Source organism: Rhinoderma darwinii, chromosome 4 (assembly GCF_050947455.1).
Source record: "Rhinoderma darwinii isolate aRhiDar2 chromosome 4, aRhiDar2.hap1, whole genome shotgun sequence".
Classification (NCBI taxonomy): Eukaryota; Metazoa; Chordata; class Amphibia; order Anura; family Rhinodermatidae; genus Rhinoderma; species Rhinoderma darwinii.
The window spans coordinates 329,285,940-329,309,912 of record NC_134690.1 but is presented as its reverse complement, the minus strand read 5'-3'; the positions used below and the strand labels follow the sequence as shown (position 1 = coordinate 329,309,912).

General features: G+C 41.1%; 1 protein-coding gene and 1 long non-coding RNA gene across 3 annotated transcripts in view; one reads left to right on the top strand and one right to left on the bottom strand.

Moving 5' to 3' along the window:
- LTBP1 (latent transforming growth factor beta binding protein 1) overlaps positions 1 to 23,973 on the top strand; it is a 380,067-nt gene that overhangs the window by 246,697 nt on the left and 109,397 nt on the right. For both annotated transcript variants that reach the window (XM_075862823.1, XM_075862821.1), the window contains 2 exons: positions 12,543 to 12,645; positions 20,216 to 20,287. In XM_075862823.1, coding sequence (XP_075718938.1) covers positions 12,543 to 12,645; positions 20,216 to 20,287 — 175 coding nt within the window. The remainder of the gene's footprint in view (positions 1 to 12,542; positions 12,646 to 20,215; positions 20,288 to 23,973) is intronic.
- LOC142759981 (uncharacterized) lies at positions 6,854 to 13,739 on the bottom strand. The gene is made up of 3 exons (XR_012883223.1): positions 13,420 to 13,739; positions 8,821 to 9,002; positions 6,854 to 7,357 (listed from the first exon to the last, which is right to left on the bottom strand). It is a non-coding gene; the product is annotated as an uncharacterized LOC142759981 (long non-coding RNA).

Below are 23,973 nucleotides of genomic sequence, written 5' to 3'. Positions count from 1 at the left end.
TCGGGCGTAATTCGGGGCAAAAACGCCCGATTTACGTCCGTAAATAGGCCGTGTGAACATACCCTTTTTTGCTCAGACTTCCCTTGATGATATCTTCTAAATATGTTTCATTGACCGGCCTGATGATATATATACATATAAAGGCAAACAAACTCTTTATGTAACATAAGTATGTGCTTCTTTCTTTGTGGCTATATTCTAATAAATGTTTGCTGTGTAGCCAGATTATTTTGTCAAATGCATGTTGTAACCTATGTTTTAGAATACTCACTAGTTTAGATATTTCTTTGTAACTGATGAAAATGTTTTACTAAAGTTTTGGAGTTTGAAAAACGTCCATCTTAAATATCTGGAATCACTCACAAATGAACCATCAAGTCCTAAACTTCCACAAATGTAAAACAAAATCAGGTGTGGAACATGTTTCACACATTCCCTCTTTTACCATAATATGCAGGCATCTGTCCATAAAATGAAAAATACCCACCCAGCACATAGTAACGCAGACTGGAAAGACTTAAAGACTCATGGTTTGGCTTCATATAGTTTAAAAATAAATATACTGTCAAGAATCAGCATGGATCCATTTACTGTGCTAATGCTTTATCCCCTAAAGATCTTGGGTAAGATCAATACCATGAAATATCATAGGATTAAAGATGTATCATATATCAATACAAGTTAAATGCAGATATAGTTACTCTAATATAAGAAATATGGTTGGGTTTTAGTTGTGCTGAGAAGAATTCCATGTACGGGCCAATAAAAATCTTGATCTTTGACAGCTGCCTTCAGAAAATCGAAATAATTTAAACTTCTTTTCTCAGACTATAAGGAATGTGATATTTCTATGCCACTATGGGCATATTCACACCTTTTATCTTGATTTTACTATAGTTGTACTGCGCAAATAAACTGCAAGTATTGAGCAACTATTCAAAGCTAATACAGCCTTCAGGATTATTTGATAATTGTGCAAATTGTGTAACATATTTCGGCTTTAGTAGCCAACTTCAAATTTGGGATGGATTAAGTTATTGTAACCATTATATCCACTTGTGTACACAGCAGGTAAATCTATGCAGATAGTGAATATGATGGAAAAGGTAATGTCCAGCACTCGATCCAATAAAATCCAAACGTTAATTCATAACTCAAATTCAAAACAAAGAAAAAACATTCCCGGGAAGGACGCTTACGCATTTCGAACCGTAAAAGTTCTTAGTCATAGCTGACTTACAACAGCTCTATGCAGACACTGTCACAGGATATTACATGAATATTACATATTACATAGTTTGTACGGTTGAAAAAATACACATGTCCATCAAGTTCAACCAAGGGATTGGAAAGGGGAAGTAAAAAATTTCTACACATAGGAGCTAATATTTTTTTGTTCTAGGAAATGATCTAAGCCTTTTTTAAAGCCATCTACTGTCCCTGCTGTGACCAGCTCCTGTGGTAGACTATTCCATAAATTCACTGTTCTCCCAGTAAAGAAGGCTTGTCGCCTCTGCAGGTTGAACTTTTTTTTTCCAGACGGAGGGAGTGCCCCCTTGTTTTTTTAGGGGGTTTTACATGGAACAGGAGTACATATTTTTTGTATGTGCCATTCATATATTTATATAAGTTAATCATGTCCCCCCTTAGTCATCTTTTTTCAAGGCTAAATAGGTTTAGTTCTTTTAATCTTTCCTCATAACTTAGATTCTCCATGCCCCTTATTAGCTTCGTTGCTCTTCTTTGTATTTTTTCCAACTCCAGTGCATCCTTTCTATGAACTGAAGCCCAGAACTGAACTGCATATTCTATATTAGGCCTCACTAATTCTTTGTAAAGTGGTAATATTACATCCCTGTCCCTCGAGTCCATGCATCTTTTAATACACGAAAATATCTTGCTGGCCATTGAAGCAGCTGATTGACACTGCATGCTGTTATTTAGTTAATGATTTACAAGTACACCCAGATCCTTCTCAACAAGTGACTCCCCCAGTGTAGCTCCCCCTAGGACATATGATGCATGCAGATTGTTCGTACCCAGGTGCATAACTTTACATTTAGCTACATTAAACTTCATTTTCCAAGTGGACGCCCAGACACTCAGTTTGTTTAAATGCGCTTGCAATTCACGAACAACTTCCATAGTCTGAACTATATTACATAGCTTGGTGTCATCTGCAAAAATATAAATAGTGCTATTAATCCCATCCTCTATATCATTAATAAATAAGTTGAATAATAGTGGTCCCATCACTGAACCCTGGGGTACACCACTTATAACCAGGGACCATTGATAGTAGGAATCATTGACCACAACTCTCTGGATACGGTCCTTGAGCAAATTCTCAATCCAATTACAAACTATACTTTCTAAACCTATAGTCCTTAATCTACCCATTAGACGTCTATGAGGGACAGTGTTAAATGCCTTTGCAAAGTCCAAAAACACTACATCCACAGCGGCCCCTCTGTCTAGGCTTCTGCTCACCTCTTCATAAAAACAAATCGGGTTGGTTTGACAGCTTCTGTCCTTAGTAAAACCGTGCTGGCTGTCACTTATAATACTATTTAATGTCACATAATTCTGTATATACTGCCTCAATAGCCCCTCAAACATTTTCCCCACAATGGATGTTAAGCTTACTGGTCTATAATTAACTCTAAATACCTAGAGCCCTTTTTGAAAATAGGCACCACATTTGCCCTGCGCCAGTCCCTTGGCACTATACCAGTCACTAGAGAATCTCTAAATATTATGAAGAGGGGGACAGAAATAACTGAAACAAGCTCCTTAAGAACTCTAGGGTGTAACCCATCTGGTCCCAGGGCCTTGTGTACGTTTATTTTATTTAATTTAGCTTGCATCATATCTGCATTCATCCAATTCAGTATATCAACTGATATATTAACAACACTGGCACCGACTACATCAGCTGCTCTTTTTTCTGTTGTATATACAGAGCTGAAGAACCCATTTAGTAACTCTGCCTTCTCTTGATCCCCTGTGACCAACTCTCCATTACCACTATCTAGGAGTCCTGCATATTCAGACCTTGGTTTTTTTGCATTTATATACTTGAAGAATTTTTGGGGATTTGTTTTACTATTCTTGGCCACCTGCCTTTCATTATGTATTTTTGCTGATTTTATTACCTTTTTACAGATTTTATTAAGCTCTTTATATTTTACAAAGGCTACAGCTGTACCATCAGATTTGTATTTTTCAAATGCCCTTTTTTTTCTCATATACAGGGTGGGCCATTTATATGGATACACCTAAATAAAATGGGAATGGTTGGTGATATTAACGTCCTGTTTGTGGCACATTAGTATATGGGAGGGGGGAAACTTTTCAAGCTGGGTGTTGACCATGGTGGCCATTTTGAAGTCGGCCATTTTGTATCCAACTTTAGTTTTTTCAATGGGAAGAGGGTCATGTGACACATCAAACTTATCGAGAATTTCACAAGAAAAACAATGGTGTGCTTGGTTTTAACGTTACTTTATTCTTTCATGAGTTATTTACAAGTTTCTGACCACTTATAAAATGTGTTCAAAGTGCTGCCCATTGTGTTGGATTGTCAATGCAACCCTCTTCTCCCACTCTTCACACACTGATAGCAACACCGCAGAAGAAATGCTAGCACAGGCTTCCAGTATCCGTAGTTTCAGTTGCTGCACATCTCGTATCTTCACAGCACAGACAATTGCCTTCAGATGACCCCAAAGATAAAAGTCTAAGGGGGTCAGATCGGGAGACCTAGGGGGCCATTCAACTGGCCCACGACGACCAATCCACTTTCCAGGAAACTGTTCATCTAGGAATACTCGGACCTGACACCCATAATGACATAAATAACTCATGAAAGAATAAAGTAACGTTAAAACCAAGCACACCATTGTTTTTCTTGTGAAATTCTAGATAAGTTTGATGTGTCACATGACCCTCTTCCCATTGAAAAAACTAAAGTTGGATACAAAATGGCCGACTTCAAAATGGCCGCCATGGTCAACACCCAGCTTGAAAAGTTTCCCCCCTCCCATATACTAATGTGCCACAACCAGGAAGTTAATATCACCAACCATTCCCATTTTATTTAGGTGTATCCATATAAATGGCCCACCCTGTATTTCCCTTTTTACAGAAGGTGTAAGCCATGTGGGGTTTAATTTTAGTCGTTTATACTTGTTACCTATAGGAATAAATTTTGCCCTATAATTACCCAAAGTAGATTTGAAAATCTCCCATTTATCATTTGTACCATTATTTGACATTAGATCTTCCCAGTCTATATCCTGAATTGCAGCCCTCATCCTGGGGAAATTGGCCTTCTTAAAATTAGGTGTTTTTGCCCTCCTAGCCTGTGTTTATTTTTTACAGTATATGTAAAATATAACTACTGTATATTATGATCACTGTTACCAAGGTTTTCACGAACATTGACATTCCCAACAAGATCTGCATTATTAGAAATGACCAGATCCAACAGAGCTTCACCTCTAGTCGGGTATTCCACAAACTGGCCCATAAAATTTTCCTGCAACAGGTTGAGGAAATGTCTCCCCTTTGCAGTTGAAGCCGAACCATGACACCAATTAATATCCCGGTAATTAAAATCTCCCATTATCACTACAGTACCCGCCTGTGCAGCCTGCTCCATCTGTTTATATAGCTGACCTTCCATCTCCTCAGTTATATTGGGGGGTCTATAGATTACACCAAAAGTAATTTTTTCCGTGTTTACCTCCCTTTGTAATTCCACCCACAAGGTTTCAACCTCCTCACAATCTCCAGATTGTGCATCATTTTGCTTGCTAGACTTCTGGCATTTGTAAACATACACTTTAACTTGCCTTTAAATGTTTCACTTTCAGTATCAGAAATGTGATTATTTGACATTATTTTGGCCATTTTTATTTTTACTGCTGTTTTGTAACGAAAGGATCTCCTTATCTTGTTGCCAAGTCCTCTCCCCACAGTCTGTTTCTCCCCCACCAATATAAAACCACCGAAAAAGGCCACTTACAAATGGACACAGACAGGTCAGAAATGCTGATGAAAGAGAGTGAACAGGTACATTAAATAATAATAGCCACTCCCACTAGTCTTGAGCGGAGTGGCGTGTGGTGCATGGGATGTGTAGTAAAAAATAATTAATGAATAGTGTATGTGCAAGTGATAATAATATAAGTGAAATATAGGGGGCAGTAATGAGTAAAGTGCCTCAATAAAAATCAGTCCAATATAGTCTGACCCATCTCTGACCTAACTACCCCTTTATTTTCTACATTGGCCTCCCTCCTCAGCCCTAGTTTAAATACTCCGCCACCCCAGCTAGAATTCTCTCTCCCAGCACAGCGGACCCCCTTCCATTTAGGTGCAAATCATAAGCAGAATACAGTTTGTACCCCAATGAAAAGTCAGTCCAGTGCTCTAGGAACCCAAAGGCTTCTCCTCTACAAGACTTAAGCCATGCATTTAAATCCCTGAGCTCCCGCTGTCTATCGTGCGATGCGCATGGCACAGGCAGTATTCCTGAGAATACTAAGTTGGAGGTCCTTCCCTTCTACTTGTAGCCTAGTTCTTTAAAATTATTCTGAAGGCTCCTCCACCTACCATTTATTCTGTCGTTGTTACCCACATGGACCACGACAGCTGGATCATCACCAGCCCGTCCCAGCAATTTGTCCACCCGTTCCACCACATGCCGAACCCTGGCACCAGGGAGACAGCAAACCATTCGGTTGAGGCGGTCCTAGCGACAAATTATTCTATCCGTCTTCCTGATTATAGAATCCCCTACAACTATCAATTGTCTTGCCTTACCTGCATTACCATCCCGCCCGACTACTAGCTGGGCTGTTCTCCCGGATGTTAGGGAGATCAGTATCCACTAGGGCTGCCTTTTCTGAAACCGACACCATCGCATCAAGATTGTCTATCTTCCTCAGTGTTGCATTCTGCTCCTCCAGATCGCTAATGCGAGCTTCCAGGTGACCAACATGCTCACATCTGCCACAGAGGTATTCACCCAGTCTTGCATACATATGGCAGACTGTGCACTGAAGAAGACCTCAAATCTTGCTATCCATTATCCGAGTTACAACACAACAGTGAACAGTTGTCAAAGTAAAAGAAAAGAAGAGTACTTACAGGGGCTTAAACTCCGGTTTTATAGCTCCACTTATATCACAAGCCACTTAATCCACCAAGCTCAGACAGAGCCAAGCTCAAACTGAGTTCTGCAGTCTAATTTATACCACCTGAGACCAATTAACCCCTACCCCTAGTCCGCTGCTCAGCTGGAAGGAATCTGCAAGGAAAAAGTTTTTACATTGTGTCAGTTTTTGCTATCTTCTATTTGCAAGCAATCAATTAAGTTCTCACACAGATTCACAAACACAGAAATACAGCAACACAATAAAGAAATACAGCAACACAATCCGGTTTTATAACTCCACTTATATCACAAGCCACTTAATCCACCAAGCTCAGAGCCAAAGATAATGTGTCCTTATCTCTTATTTAAAAATGTCCAATTCTGTTTTTGACTGACTATGTCCCATTCCTGGCCATGACATGCAAAGATGTACTCTCTTCTTTCTGACTGCTTAGGATAGTTCATCACAATATTAGCATTTTGTTTGAGTTGGTGCCCTGGCCCTAATGGTCAAAATTCTAGGAAAATCTCCTGAAGAACCATAGTTTATATATAAGTAGCGATACCATAAATCCAAAAATTTAAATACACAAATATTCTCTTTATTGTAATTCTGAAATATACAATACAAAACATTAAAAACACTTTGAAAAAGTTTTCAAGTTCAATGTATATACAATATTAGCTAATGATAAATTGCCCAAATACACAGCCAAAGTATAAAAGAAAGTATATAAAAAGAAAAATATTTCTACTAAAACGAAAAAAAACTAATTTCTATCAATAATGTGGTATCATCCTGAAGTACAGAATACAGATTTAGGTGAATACTCCCCAATGCAGGACCCCAAATGTCCCTTAAGCAGGGTCTTAGCTGGGAGATTGCTACCGGGCATGTGCCCAGGGTGATGGGCGAGTGCCAGGGGGTGCCAATAAATCACTTTGCCTTGGACAGGATATTTATATGCTGCAAACTGAACCCTTGCACCGGATGAAGAAAAGCAAAGCCACGGCTCTTCCTTATGTACGTGTATCGTTGGTCCAATGCCAGCTTCACCATCTTCTCTTTGTTTTTTACCACCAGAGAATGTTAATACAAGTGACCAGAACGTTTAGGCCACCCCTTGATTCGTAGTGGTTATCATGAGCTGCCAAAGCCATGTAGGAGGAAGTGTATATGTCTGCACCATGCGTCTAGAAAGGGATTAACAATTTGGGGAATGAATAATTGTACCATCTCCAGACAGAAGTAATTTTAATACATTTCATACAAACAGTAAATCAGACTACCATAGTTACTAGAGGGTAAAACCATAATGGTTTGTAATATAACTACGCGTGTGATTTTTGAAGCAGCCTTTTCAACAGGAGGCACAACTCTTATTTTCATGCGGCTATTAACATTTCTTTTTAATTACACATTACATGTTAAGGCAGAGATCAAGGAGATGGTAATCTGTTAGAGATCATGCTGGTAATGAAAGCTGCCTTTGTTTTGGATTCCTGACCCATCTCAGATGTGCATCACCAGGTGTATAATGATAAAATGGTGAAAGAACCTTCAAGTCATTGACTCAGAATCCATTCCCAAACATTGGATCTAGATTTCATAATATTACTTCAAAGCCATCTACTGATAAAATGTAGAAATCGACGTCTGACTCATTCAACCATCTTCTCATGATTTTTAACCCCTTGAGGACAAGGCCATTTATGGCCTTGGGGGCATTAACAATTTTTTTTATCATGTTTAGCATTCCAGCAGTCATAACTTTTTTATTTTTTGGTCGACATAGCTGTATGAGGCCTTTTCTTTTCATCACTGGTTGTACTTTCATGGACCCTGGACTGTCTGTCTATACAAGGTATGGGATCAAATTGTTTAACAGAGAATCCCTGTCCCACGATCAAAGGGGGGGCCCACCTCAGTTTCTCCCTTTGTATCAGCATTAATCACAGCTTACAAAGGGTTGAAGGGCAGAGATCTGAAAAACTGTTTAAGGTACTGTTAGAGCAGGGCTGCTACTGTGATCGCATGGGTATAGTGGCAGTGCCCGCATGATTAGAATGATAAGTATTTTTGTTATGATGTGGCTACTGCCTGCTTCATTTTCGTCATATGTCATTAAGTGGTTAAACATATTACAGTATTATTTGCACTGCATGTGGACTGTGAAATGTTCCTAACGTTAAACATCTGCCTGTTTATTGGCCCTTGGGTTTTCCTTTGGAGAGACTTTTTTAAAATCTTTTCCTAAAATGGGTTAATCTAGTAGCTTAATACTTCATGGGCATCTTGTAGATTCCCCTGTTTAGTTTCAAATTCATTTAGTAGAAAAACAATAATAATTCAAAGTGTGCAGTGATATGGTAATACAGAAGAGATTGGTGGTGTAGCTGTAGGACTCATGAAGTGCTCTGCCTAATAATAAAGGTAACGGTGCACAGTCCTCCCTATTCCGTTACCAAAGTGTCAGGATTCTGAATAGACATCACGTCCTGACTGGTAGTGATGTCTATTCACTGTCAGGACACTTGAGTAACGTTAATGTGTGTGTGTCACGGTGCGAGGTGTGAACCCACTGGGCCGTACCGCGTAGCGGGATGGCAGCCAGCCAAACCGGTAAGTACACAGTTCGATAGTTCAGTGAGAGTACCTGAGGCAATTGTAGGCAGAGGCAAGGCGGGCAGTCCAGGACCAGGCGGCGGGAAGTCGTCCGGTGAGGCGTAGCAGGTCAGCGTAGGCTGTAGCACAGCACGGCAAATAGCACAGCACGGCAATAGCACTAGGTAGCACGGAAACAGGATACGGGATACAGGAGCAAGGTACACTGGGAGGCTGGAAGACACTGGGAGACCATAAGCAAGACGAACAATGGAAAACTAACAACGCTCTGGCAAAGGGCAAGAGGGCAGAGCCTCCTGGGCCAGATTGCAGATTTACTGCAAAAACGCGCGCACTGGCCCTTTAAGGCCGTGCATGCGCGGGCACGCGCGCTCGCCGGAGACACTCAGAATCCGGAAGTGAGTGTTGGCGCCTGACTGGGGGACGACGCTGCAGGGAGGTAAGCTGTCCATGGCCACGGCCGTCGAGGTTAACGGCCGAACGACGGGCCGTGGCCATAGACGTTACAGTGTGTATGTGGCTGCACATAGCGATCTAGCTAGATCACTTTGTGCTGTGTAAATCAATGGAGAGAAGTGTATGATGCTCATTGATCAGCGTCATACACTTCTCTCCACAACGCCCACTTGGTTAAAAAGTAAAACACGCCCAGTTGTCCATGAAGAAAGTCATTAGCATAAAGCTAATATAGGTCATAACTTTGACAAAAATGATTGTTTTTCTAAATAAAAAAACACTGCTGTAATCTACATTACAGCGCCAATCATATTATGTACAAGATGGGGCACTTATAATGTGGTGACAGAGCCTCTTTAAAGCACCAGAGACGTGGTCATTGAGACAACTTTAGACTACCTGGGATAGCACCATTGACCACTTTGAAATACCCAAGACCACCAAAGATATTGACATTGACCCCTTCAATGCCTTAGACCAAGATAAAGTACCGTATGTTACACATAATTTTGTTATAATGCTCTATATAATTTTCCCATTTTCTATAAAAGGTGAATCTAGACCTGTCTCATGACGGTCTTTAATAGGCACATATATAATAGTAATATTAGGGTATTGCTGTTCAGGCATTTTTTGAATATTCTCTTTAAAGTGGCTTTACCTTGTATTCTTTGTTTACGCTACATGATTATTTTGGCAGTGCAGTAAGACTGCATGCATGTAGCCCTATAATTATTGCTATACTCCTGGCTTACTTGTCTTCCAGGCAATTGTCATTCACACTACTATGGCCTCTAAAATATTGTAGGAATGTCATGCTGTAGAACCAAAATGTGGATTTGGTATTGGTTTTGGAGCCTTTCTTCGAAGTTTTACAATATTTGATTTATTTCCTGTTTACAGTCTGCTTGGCACAGTGATGCCCAGCTGCACAAGCTCATTGTTCAGTTACCTCAGGCCTCCCTGCGCCACAAAAATGAATTTTCTGGAATGTTCTCTGAGGTACACAAAATGGAATGAGGGAAGTAATTAAAAGTTCTCCTGTGGATCAGGCGGCTGCTGAGATCTGCACAGAAGCTGATTACATTCTGTAATGCTTATTCCATGCACAGTGCACAGGATACACACAGTGCTATATCACCATTATTCTGGAGAAATATTTTTAAGGTGGGGGCATTTATGAAAATATACAATAAAAAAAATGATAAAACCCTATCATTGGGTTGCTATGGACAATACCATTATTTCTTCTCTTGACCTTGTCATAAGTGACCATTATTGGCTATTGTACTTTTTCAGTACTTGCTCATTTCATAGTTTGGTGATGTACTTTGAAACCTGATTTGATGGTTCTGACCTTGCAGTTCTTCGGTGGAGCTCCTCATTGAGCCACTTTACTGATTACTATCTGTTCTGTAATTCAATTGTATTGTAAAGGGAGCAATGCAGAGTATGGCTTATACTTGTATGGCAGCCAGTATTCCGTGAATGGAATAAGCTACAATGTTTTATTTTACCAATGCCGAGCTAGGACATTTTATCTACCTGGTGCCGTGATCTGCTGCACTCGGGGACAAATTCCAAGTGTCATTTTTTTCTTCATTGAAGAGAATCAGCTTAGTTTTATTTGTTTTTGTTTTATTCATAAAAATCATATTGCAGTCAGTATAACAATACACATAAAGCCCTTCATGTTTAAACCAGATCCTATGTTCAATTGCTTTCAATTTATTTATTCTTGTGAATCATGTGTTGTGATTGGTCAACAATATTCGGCTAATATGGATAGATTTAATTTGGCCTGAGAACGCTATTCTGTTTTTGATACGTCCAGTGGACTCTTCTTGCTCATCGTCTACATCAACAATAAGTTCAGTGAGTAGACAATGTGCATCTTGAGTGGTATTCTCCATCCCCTATTGCAATATGACACAATGAGTTCAATCTACAATCTGCAGCCTTCTTATTTAATAAAAAGTGTTCACTTATCATCTGTCATATGGCCAACAAAGATGTCTTTGATCTTGGCAATTGCAATATGTATAAATATTTCTTGAAGGTCTTTGAATTTGTGGGCTTCATAAGTTTTTGAGAAGTACTTAATTATTATTATTTTTTATTATTCTTTATTTAACATTTTCAATGAAAAAGAGTTGTGAAAGCATATGTGTCAGGCCTGGGTGTTACTACAGCTGTAGCAGCTAGTTATGGGTGCCAGAGGCAGAGGGGGCCCATTCAAGTGCAAGGACATTGTTCCATTTAGTGGAAAACAATAAGTTGGTGGATTCTGTTATCTAGCACTATTATTTGGGTTCTCTGATATATGGTGCTTGCGTCCAAACCAAATTATTGCTACTTATGCTGTTATTTCAGTTTCCTGTCATTGGGTGATGGGGGTTCATCCATTCTAGTTACACCCCAGTCAAGACATGATCCAAGGGACTCTCCCTTTTTAGATTGCTCAGTGAGCAGTGCTGCTACCTGGAATAGTAGAATCTCTGGGATCTAATCGTGACAATAGGTGTTCACAGTGATTCAGCATATCAACAGTGGTTTGTAGCTTCAATACAGTGTGCTATAATTGGGACTACTTTGTTATAATTTGCTTGTACAGAATGTAAACTCGAGCACAGCATTAATAACTTAAAGGGATTTCCCCATGAGGGACATTTATGACAAATCCGAAGGATATGTCATAAATGTTAGAGATGCAGGTCCCACCTCTGGGACCCACACCTATCTCTAGAACGGGGCACCGTAAACCCCATTCTATCTTTTTGTTCTCACGCTGCCTCCCGGCTACTTACTTATTACATGGTCGAGAGTTACAGAAACAGCGTAACTTGCTGAGCTACGCTGTTTCTATAACTCCTATAGAATTGAATAGTAGTTACGGAAACCGCGTAGCTCACATGCTATGCTGCTTCCGTAACTGCCATTCACTACTATGGGAGTTACGGAAACAGCGTAGCTCAGCGAGTTACACTGTTTCCGTAACTCCTGACCGTGTCCCGACCATGAAATTAGGAAGTGACCGGGAGTCAACGTAAGCACAAAAAGCTAGAACTGGGTTTAGGGGGCCCGTTCCAGAGATAGGTGTGGGTCCCAGAGTTGGGACCCGCATCGATCAGACATTTATGACATATCCTGTGGATATGTCATAAATGTCCCTCATGGGAAAATCCCTTTAACAAGTTAAACATATTCCTATGTCTAACGCTGTTTTTATTAAAATCATGTATGTTATAAGTCATACCAAACACTGGTAACCTTAAGGCTTCTAATTTTATTTTATAGTGTGGAAAGCCTCTCCCGGGACTTTCAAAACAAGACGATTGCTGTGGAACAGTGGGCACCTCCTGGGGCTTAGGCAAATGTATGAAATGTCCAAAGAAAGCTAGTAAGTTTCCAATCGAATGCTTTGCTACCATGTTAAATTAAGAAATGTTAAATCGGTTATTTTAAGCGTCCAAACATTGGACGGTTTGATTATTGAAGCCTCATGACCCTGAAAGTTATATGTTCCTGCATTCCCTCTAAATGTTAAAAAATGTCCAACAACTGTTTTGGCTCTTATACAAAAACTGTGTGAGATTATGTAAGTTAAGGCAATCACAGAAGGGATCACATAAGAAAGAGACATTAACCAATAACGAATTTTCTTTGCTAAAAATTGTAATTTGTTAGAAATACAGTTAATAAAAACCTTGTATTGATCCTGATTTACAATCTGTATTATAGTGGGTGAGTTACATTTCCACATATGCATTTTGACACAATCTTTGATTCAGATTTTGGTGCAGATTTTATCCTGTGCAAAGAAAGAAATCCAAAATCTGCAACAAAATTAACATTGTGTGGATTGGAAAATCGACAGCATGCCTTCAATTCTGCGCTTATTTCCTAACGTTACATGTGTATGGGGTTTTTCAAACCCCATTCACGTGTATTGTACTGTAATTGCTGCAGATTTTCAGTGTGGAATCTGCACTGAAAATCAGCAGCAATTCCACAGCGTTTTAATCCACGCTAACCACGCTAATACAGGCTGTAAATAAGAATTAGCACAAGATAAGTAAAAAAAATTTATTTAGACAGTTATTCAATTTTTTATGCAGTTTCATTCTATATGTAAACTGTAGAAAGGTGTAGAATTCCATTAAAAATAGTTTACCTGCTCAAGTCTTTTTTTCCCTCATCATGGTAGAAGATTAAAATTTTTACTTTGAAATGTTCCAGAATCACGAAAGTGAGAGGAGGTGATGTTGACTGATGACGGCTGATTCATTTCATACTACAGGAACCCTGAGGACCTGACTCATCATGAGTGTTTAGGGCAAGAGAAATTATTCATGTTCAGGATTAACAATTTGACATTAAAGTGTAACTTTCCCCACTCACAGTGAATCACTTCCAATGTGTGTGTGTGTCTGGGACGCACTTTCTCCAACGTATTTCAGATTTCCATTGCAAGTCGAGAGAATAATACAATTATGTATCCCAGCACAGCATTTGTTATTTTTCACATTCCCTGCAGGTTATCATTTTGTAAGTTTCCAGTCAGGACACAGTCAGTGCTTAGCAATAATCTGCCAGCAGTACAAGTCTCCACAGGGTACATGTCTTTTAGAATCAGAAGACTTGGCATTAGAGCATGTTAAAGTGTTTCTGAAAGTCTTGAAGCTTACTGGAAATTCTATTTAGGCTAGTTTAGAATAAAAAAATAAATAAAGTTACTGTACAAACTCACCAGACTGTGCGGGTAATGAGATTGTCTGTTCTTTGGTGCAAAAGGGGAATCCACAGAATTTTTCTTTTGGTTAACCATGTATAGCAAATGATTTTGTACTCCTCTGTATTTTACTAGTTTATAATTCTGTCTTTTAAGGCAGACTATTACAAAGATGAAGAGAGAGATTTTCTGTAATTACGTAAAAAAGCAAATTGTCTGCACAGCAGCTAAGGGCCGATGATGAGATGGGGTGAAAGAAAAATAACTATTATGGACACTGCATTTATTGACACTTCCAACCCATGCACATGAGTGAAGGGGTATGAATATCTTCTAGCCTTAGAATAAATCATGGACCGCAGCCTTCCCTTACCTGCAGACCTCTCTGTGGCCGATGTCTCCTTCCCCAGAGACAAGAGTGCATCCGGCCGCTATATCCTGCAATGGCCGCGAAGGGGCACGCGCGCTGGTTCCCAGCCTTAAAGGGCGCATATGTAATATATTAATTATTTCCCAGACCACCCTGGACTATAAAAAGGGCCCTGCCCTTCCACTCCTTGCCTTAGTGCTGTTGTAGTTTTCCGATGTTCGTATTGCAAATGGTCCCTGCTCCCAGTGTTCCCGTGCCCTGCTACCTGTATCCTGTATCTCGTGCTGTGTCTTATTCCTGAGCCTGTTTAGTATTGGAGCCATGTTGTGCCGCCTGCTAATATAGACTACTCTTGGGTATCATCCACCACATCTGGCACAACCTGACACACCTACTGGTATACAACACGTCTGGTGTCATCTGTCATCCCGGATATCATCCACCATGTCTGGCGCAACCTGCCACCCTTGCTGGTATACACCACGTCTGGTGTCATCTGTCACTCCTGATACCATCCACCACGTCTTCCCATTACTCCCCCTAACTGTTCCGGAGCCACAGTTGCATTGCCTCTCCCTCCTCGCTATGACAGTGATCCTAGAGTCTGTAGAGGGTTCATCAATCAATGTACTATTCATTTTAGACTGCGAGCTCATCTCTTCCACTCCGATGAGGCCAAGGTAGCGTTCATTATCTACCTCCTTGCTGGCAAGGCCCTCGCATGGGCGAACCCCATCCTGGAACTACAGGGGCCTGAATTCTCGGACCTAGCCTTGTTCTTGCAGACCTTCCATGTCGTGTTCGAGGAGCCGGGACGAACATCCTCTGCAGTGGCCACTCTGCCAACCCTCAAGCAAGGAGGGTCCACAGTAGGAGAGTATGCCATCTCCTTCCGTACCTTGGCAGGGACTGTCCTCACACATCAAGGACGAGCTAGCAACCCGCGACCTCCCTTCTACCTTGGATGCCCTTATCCTGTTGGCAACCCGGGTCGACATGAGGATCTAGGAACTCGATCAGAAGGTTCGGCGCGAGAGACGTTTTCACAGATTGGCATCCCCGTTCCAGAGACCACTACTGCCCCCTCTTGTTGCTCTACCTAAAGAACCAATGCAGGTAGACAGGGTCAGGCTGTCTGAGCAGGAGAAACAGTGCAGACGCTCTTCGGGTTTGTGTCTGTATTGCGGCCTTAAAAGCCACTTCGTGCACCAATGTCCATAAAAGCCGGGAAACTCCAGCACCTAGGGTTGGTTGGTGAGGCAACTTTAGGGATGACGACGCCGAACGTCAAAACCTCTTCCAAATTATCTATTCCTGTGACCATCATCTCGGGAGAGACATCACACTCCTCCAACTGATTCCATGGCAGCTGCAAATTTCATCCAGCAGGATTTAGTGGATCACCTACAGTTCTTCTAGAGAGACCCCTGGGTGTTGCTTCGGTAAATGTACTACCTTTGCCCGATCCTATTGTTTCTATCACTAAACCACTGATGTTACAAATCAGAGTTCTTCACTCGGAACAGATCACCTTCCTCGTCCTGCCTAAAGCCATCAACCCGGTCCTGTTGGGCCTGCCTTGGCTTCGTCTACACACCCCGGTCCTTGACTGGAATTATGGAGAGGTCCTCCAATGGGGGCCCAGATGCCTTAGCCGCTGCCTGCCACAGGTTCGTCCTGTCTTGCCTCCACTGCCTCAGTCACTCTCCAATCTACCAAATCATTATGCTGGTTTTGTGGACGTCTTCAGTAAGGGGGAAGCAGAGACTCTTCCTCCTCATCGCATCTACGACTGCCCTGTTGACTTACTCCCATACGCTTCATGCCTCGAGGGCGCGTTTATCCTATTTCTCTGCCAGAGACCCCTGCCATGTCTGCTTCCATTAAGGAGAACATCGTGGGAGGGTTCATTCGGAAATCTCCCTCCCTGGCCAGAGCCGGATTCTTCTTCGTCCGTGTATTGACTACTGGGGTCTGAACCAAATTACGGATAAAAATAAGTATCCTCTGCCACTCATCTCAGAACATTTTGATAGAATTCGTGGGGCCAAGGTATTCACAAAGCTGGATCTATGCGGAGCTTATAATTTGATCCGTATCCACAGAGGAGACAAATGGAAAACCATGTTTAACACCCGTGACGGCCATTATGAATACCTTTTGATGCCCTTTGGACTGTGTAACGCTCCAACTGTGTTCCAAGAATTAGTAAATTACATTTTTCGGGATCTGCTGTATGTCTGTGTGGTGGTTTATCTGGACAACATACTGGTTTACTCGCCTGATTTGACAACACATCAGAGGCACGTTCTCCAAGTTCTGTCGCGGTTGAGGAAGAATCTCCTTTATGCTAAACTTGAGAAATGTGTGTTCGAGAAAAACTCTCTGCCCTTCCTGGGCTACATTGTATCTGACCGTGGCCTCAAGATGGACCCAGAGAAGGTGATATCCGTCTTAGAGTGGCCACGCCTACAGGGTCTTTGGTCCATACAAAGATTTCTGGGATTCGTGAACTTCTATCGGTAATTTATCCCAAACTTCTCTTCTTTAACTGCTCCAATCTCGGCCCTCACCAAGAAGAGAATCAACGCCAAGGTTTGGCCGCCAGAGGCAGAATCGGCATTTACTCTGCTGAAGAGCGCTTTCACTTCAGCATCTGTTCTTCACCACCCTGATTCCTCTCGGTAGTTCTTTCTGGAAGTGGACCCATCTTCCGTTGGTGCGGGAGCACTACTATGTCAAAAGAACTCTGAGGGCAAGATGGTGGCCTGTGGCTTCTTCTCGAGATTGTTTTCCCCGGCAGAGCGCAACTATTCCATTGGGGATCGGGAGTTGCTGGCCATCAAGTTGGCATTAGAGGAATGGAGACACTTGCTGGATGGCGCAGTTCACCCTATTGTCATTTATACGGACCACAAGAACCTTACATACTTACAGTCAGCACATCGACTAAATCCTTGACAAGCCAGGTGGTCGTTCTTCGCCAGGTTTCAATTCTTGCTTCACTTCCGCCCTGCTAGGAATGTGAAGGCTGTCGCCCTGTCCCGATCATTTGAGACTAATGACTCTGAGGAAATTCCTCAATATATTATAGACCCGTCTAGGATTATTATCGCAAGCCCGTTGCAAATTAGAGACATAGAGACATTCCTCCTGGAAAAACTTTTGTCCACCTTGTCGACAGGAAGAGAATTCTCCGCTGGGGACACAGCTCCAAGTTGGCGGGGCACCCAGGTGTTCGAAAGACTCTGGACTTCATAGCCCATCAGTATTGGTGGCTCACACTGCCGAGAGATGTTACGGATTATGTCTCTTCATGTAAGAACTGTGCCTCGAACAAGTCTTCCCACTTCCAATCTACTGGTCCGCTCCTACGCCTGCCCGTTCCTGATGCCCCTTGGCAGCAGCATATCGCTATAGACTTTATCACGGCTGGGTGTACTATGATCTGGGTAGTAGTGGATTGGTTCTCTAAAATGGCACATTTTATTCCACTGACGTGCCTCTCGTCTTCTCCTTGCCTGGTAAATCTGTTTATTTTGCACATCTTCCGGGTACACGGACTTCCTCTGCATATTCTCTCGGACCGGGTGTACAGTTCACATCCAAGTTCTGGAGAGCCATGTGCAACCTGTTAGATGTAAAACTGGACTTATCTTCTGCCTGTCACCCCCAGTCGAATGGTCAAATGTAGAGGACCAATCAAATTTTGGAGAACTATATCCATCATTTAGTTTCCGCCGAACACTACAATTGGGTGCAAATTCTGCCTTGGGCGGAATTCTCATACAACATTCACACCAGTAAGGCCACTGTTTCGTCTACTTTCTGCACTGTGTACAGTCAGCATCCTCGAGTTCCTCTTCGTGTTCCAGCCATGACTCAAGTACCAGCAGAGAATTCTTCATTTGGGACTTTTATTCACATCTGGCAGCAAACGAAGTCTGCGATCCTACAGGCAGTGGAACGCATGAAAAAGCATGCCAATAAATGAAGAAAAGTTCTTCCTCAGTTCTCTCCTGGAGCCAAGGTCTGGCTTTCCTCAAGGCACATCCGTTTGAAGGTGCCCTCATACAAATTGGCCCCCAGGTTCCTCTGACCCTTTAAAATTCTACAACAAATAAACCATGTCTCCTTTAAGCTCTGGCTGCCTTCTACCCTCAGAATCCCCAACTCCTTTCACGTGTCCCTTCTGAAACCTGTGGTTCTGACCTGCTATTCCTGCAGTGGCTCCCAGCGGTACATCTGATGTGTTTGAGGTGAAGGAGATCCTGGACTGCAAAAGTGTAGGAGGAAGGACTTTCTTACTGGTGGACTGGAGAGGGTTTGGTCCTGAAGAGAGGTCCTGGGCACCAGAGGAGAACCTTAATGCCCCTACCCTCGTTAAAAATTCCTCTCTTCCTCTGGATTCAAGAAGAGGGGGCGTAAGGAGGGGTACTGTAATGGCCGCGATCACGAACCGCAGCTTTCTTTTACCTGCGGACCGCAGACCTCCTCTCTGTGTCCAACGTCTCCTTCCCCAGAGACGTCAGCGCATCCGGCCGCTATGTCCTGCAATGGCCGCGAGAGAGAACCCACTGGTCAAAAAAAGTACATAAGTTAAAATGTAAATTTTGCTATACGATCTGGTAAAAAGAAAGAGAAAGATCTTTTCGACAGGAATGGTGATTGCAATATTTGTGAAAACTAACAACTCACCCTAATTTTCCTTAATAAAAGTCACCGTACCTAACCAACCCGAAAGGCGTGACCTCAACCTCACCATAAAAGTCCAGTTAATGGCCTAACCTCCTAAGGGTTATTAAGAGTATATGGGGCAAAATGGGGTGTAACCACACAGTGTCTAGTGTGCTGGGAAAAGTAGCCAGTAGATAAATTAGCTATAGTTGATGGCGGCAACAAGGATCCCCTGAGTTGTAATAAACATTGTTATTCACAACCCTTGCAGATAAAAGCTGGAAACACTCCACTGTGGATAGGGTTGGTAGTGCTGATGGTATGCAAAAGCTGAAAGTGCTATAAAATAACAAACTGAATCATACTCACCTTTCCAGTTCTCTACCACTTCCCGGGTTCCCTGCCTGTCTCACCAGGCTCCAGCGATGAAGTGTTGATACATCATGTGACCACTGCAGTTAATAACTGGCTGCAGCAGTGACCTCAGTGGTGTCCACTGCAGCCAGTGGTTAGCTCAACAAGTAATCAGTCGAGCCCGTTAAGCAGAGACCGGCAGGGGATCCGACAAATGGAGACAGGGGATTGGTAAAAATCACTCAGTTTGTTATTTTCAGCTTTTGGTATAAAATTTCATGGGGCTGGACAACCCCTTGAATAGTAAAATGTATTTACACTCTAAATAAATTGAAAGAATTAAATTAGAAATTATTTACAGAATTAGAACTTATATACTGCGTATTATACCCTAGATTCAGCCAGGTCAAATCTTCCTGTCAGCTTACTCTTTTTCTATAATACTTCAAGGCCAGTTTCACATGTGCGTAATACGGGCGCACTTCTGCCGGCCACAAATCATGGCCCATGACCTGAACTACACTACGCTCGTGTGAAACTAGCCTATGGCAACTATTTAGCTAAAGGTGGTTTAAAGTGAATGTTTACCTGTTAACTCTGAGTGATATTCAGATTCAACATTCGCGGCTAATTAATTTCAAAGCTTCAGAGTCAAAGCTCCGTATTTCTGTTCCACAGCTCCAAATCTCCTGCATAGCCGTAGAGTTAAATTATTTTAAATCTGTCATATATTTATGCCTCCCTGTTTTCAACACATCTACAATACTACACATTAGCACTGCAGAAAAGTAAATTGTTAAAGGTCTACTTAATAAGGAATTTATATTTTCTTTACAGCTTACCCATCGTATTCCCAGTATATGGAGTGTCCTCAAGGTTACAAGCGTATTAATGCTACATTTTGCCAAGGTAAGGCAGCAAATTGTTCCATTATTGGAATATAGTGGTAAAAAGGTTGAGTTTGAGTTACTTAATAAACATGTAATGTATTTTTATTTATTTATGTATTAATTTAATAAAATATTTTTTTTATTTTTTGCATATTTTCACTTTACCTGTCCGCAGCATTGATCTTGTAAGAAATTCCTGTCTGTTGTAACAGTTTGACTTTTCAGTATATAAATCAGTCTGATGCAGAGTTTCTAAGGCAGTTAATAACTGTTCACACAGAGTCCCCTCCATTGATTTTAATGGGAGGTAGGAGTGTTTTTTTATCCCGGATGGTATTTGACCGCTCACAGAAAAAATAAATCGTCATGTCCTATCTTGGAGCATTTCCGCCTCGAAACCTCCATTAAAATCAGTGGGAGGCAGAAAAAAAACGCTTGTTTCTAAAAGTTTTTAGCTGCAATTTTTGCCCATGGTCCTTGCATTGGATTCCGCGGTCAAACAATGCTGTGAAAAATGTGGAAAAAAAAGCACAGGCAGTTCAAAATCGACCTCAAAATTCCTGAAGGAATTCGGAGGCACATTTTTTCTGCCTGCATAGAACTCTGTGTGAACAGGGCCTTACAATTATAAATATATAGTCTAATTCTTTGGTAGAGATTTGCTTTTTCTTCAATACAAAAACATCTAGCTATATATACACACTTTGTTTTTTCAGAGGATTGTCACTGATTTCAGTCTGTTATCTCTCCTGAAGATAGAAAACGCTTTTCTGTCTTGCAGAAGAAAGAAGCCTTTATATCCTCATGAAAATCTATGTAGCCTTTGATGAATACCTACAATATCTTCTAAAAGAGATCTGCTGCCCATATTGCTGATATTCTGAACTTTCAATGATACAGCGGAGTTCAGTTTGAACAAGTTTTCTGTACGTGTTCTGGCCCCTGTTAAAGCTGAACACAGTTATTCATTATACACTAATGACTTCATGCTATTACATGCATATTGTGCTAATATTTTATCCATTGCCATTTGCAGAATGCACAGTTGATAATACTCTAGAATAGCAAGCTATTTAAGCTTTTTATTCTTTATAAGAAAATGATACTGTGCAGTTATAAATACTACATTCTCAACATACACATCACTTGCCGTCTCATCCCCTTAAATTCCGCAACAGAAATCCAAGGGCTAATCCTTGGGTTTCCTTGTGGAATAAGTATCTGTGGACTGTTTTTCTGCAGTGCGGACAGAAATCTGCGTGGAAATTTTTCATAGCATGTCAACATGGCTTTCGGAAACCCCATTCACATGCATTAAATGCGAATTGTCATTGGATCTGATGCAGATTTGGATGCGGAATCCGAGGCCTAAGGGCTTACTCGCATATTGTGGTCAAATTGCATTTTTTTGCAATACAACCTCAATGTGTAAAAATATACTGACGTAGAGTTCTTCCTTCCATGCCAGATAAAAAAATAACTAATTGCTTTTTCACCTAGAAGTTAGTAACTCTGCATTAGATGGAATTTCCAGTTGTCTGAATACATTTAATGGAAGATGAGTAAGAGTTAATGTAGAGTCATCATCTCACCTATTGCAGATTCCTTAAAAGCTATGCAACCATTCATATCTTCAGCTCTTAATATGATTTATTTTAATCAAATTGGGATTTTCCATAACATGTACAAGAAATATGAGCTGATGTAGCAGTCTCATTTAATACTTACTTTTCCTTCCTGTTTTATATTACCGATGCAGATAATTTGGGTTAGATTAAATAGAAAATAACATAGATATTTTATGTTTGGATTTAATAAAGGTGTAAACATTTAGAGCAGATATAAAGAGCTGAATCTGTAATTTACCTCTTTAAGTAAGCATTTGTGCCAAACTGAATGGGTCTGTTGCTTTAAACGTAATATTAGACATAGGGAACCTACTGTAAAGGCATAACATCAGTTTTTACATATTTAAAAAACATTCAATAATCATATCACCCATGTGTAAAAGTGACAGTCCCAATTAAAGGGCTTGTATAGAATTAGAAAAACATGGCTGATTTCTTACACAAATATCACCCCACCTATCCATGGGTTGTACCTTTTTTGGAAGAAAATAGGCATGTATTTCTAATTCTATACATCCCCTTTAAAGTGTAACTAAACGTTCAACAAACTGCTGACATGTCATAGTGACGTGTCAGAAGTTTTGATTGGTAGGGGTCCGAGCACTGAGACACCCACGAATCACTAAAACAAAGCGGCAGAGCCGCCCAGTCGCTTTGTTTCTGTTCGGCTTTTTCTGGAAAGCCGATGTATCGGAATACAGCCTCATAGACATTCTATTGAGTCTGTACTCCGATACATTGATTTCCAGAAAAAGCCGAACAGAAACTAAGCGGCTGAGCGCTCATACGAGCGCTTCTGCCGCTTAGTTTTAGCGATTGGTGGGGGTCTCAGTACTCGGACCCCCACTAATCCAAACTTCTGACATGTCACTATGACATGTCAGAAGTTTGTCGAATGTTTAGTTACACTTTAACTAAAAGTAGTTCTGGACATTGATGTGTTCACTGTGATAAAACTGACCAGCAGGAGCACAGGACTGAATGCATTGTTTCTAGGGTTTCTCACAGCCTCCCAGCAACATCATTATATGTCATGATTTAGTTTACAATAAAAGGAGTTTTAACATTGGTCTTTTGGGAGTTTTCCTTAACATAGTTAAAGGTTGCAAGATTGACCTCATTTCCCTTCTGAGCTCAATTCTATACATATTGGCTTCCTTAAAGGTGTATTCTGACCATTAACATAAATGGCATATCCACAGGATATGTTACAAATATTAGATGGCAAGGTCAGAGCACTTAGAGTGGGATCCTATGTCTACAGATCTGTCCAAAAAATGAAAGAAATACTAGTTAAACTTACCCTAACTATTCTGTGCAAATATTCAGTATTTACAATCCAAATCCATGAGATTTACTCATGAGGCAGATCCATTTTATTTTCTGGCACATTTTTCTATCACATGTTAAAGGGATTGTCTGGTTTAGAAAACTAATTTTCAAAATACAGTAGTCTATTAGGGTATTTTATGTTCTTAGTGGGGATCCCCTATTTCGGACCTGCATTCATTAACCGAAGAAGAGAGTGGCTACACAGTGTCTTTTTTTCTGGTGGACCGAGTATGTCTGTGCATCACAGGGATCGCCAAATGATTTTGGTGGACATTGTGTAATGCTTTATTTCCCCTGTGGGGGTGATGTAGGAGAATTAAGCACTTACTGACAGATTCCCCTACAGATTACAGCTGATTGCTAGGGTTCCCAGCAACAGGACAACCCATAATCTGTGCAAATATTCAGTATTTACAATCCAAATCCATTGAGATTTACTCATGAGGCAGGTCCATTTTATTTTCTGGCACATTTTTCTATCACATGTTAAAGGGATTTTCTGGTTTAGAAAACTAATTTTCAAAATACAGTAGTCTATTAGGGTATTCTATGTTCTTAGTGGGGATCCCCTATTTAGGACCTGCATTCATTAACCGAAGAAGAGAGTGGCTACACAGTGTCCTTTTTTCTGGTGGACCGAGTATGTCTGTGCATCACAGGGATGGCCCAATGATTTTGGTGGACATTGTGTAATGCTTTATTTCCCCTGTGGGGGTGATGTAGGAGAATTAAGCACTTACTGACA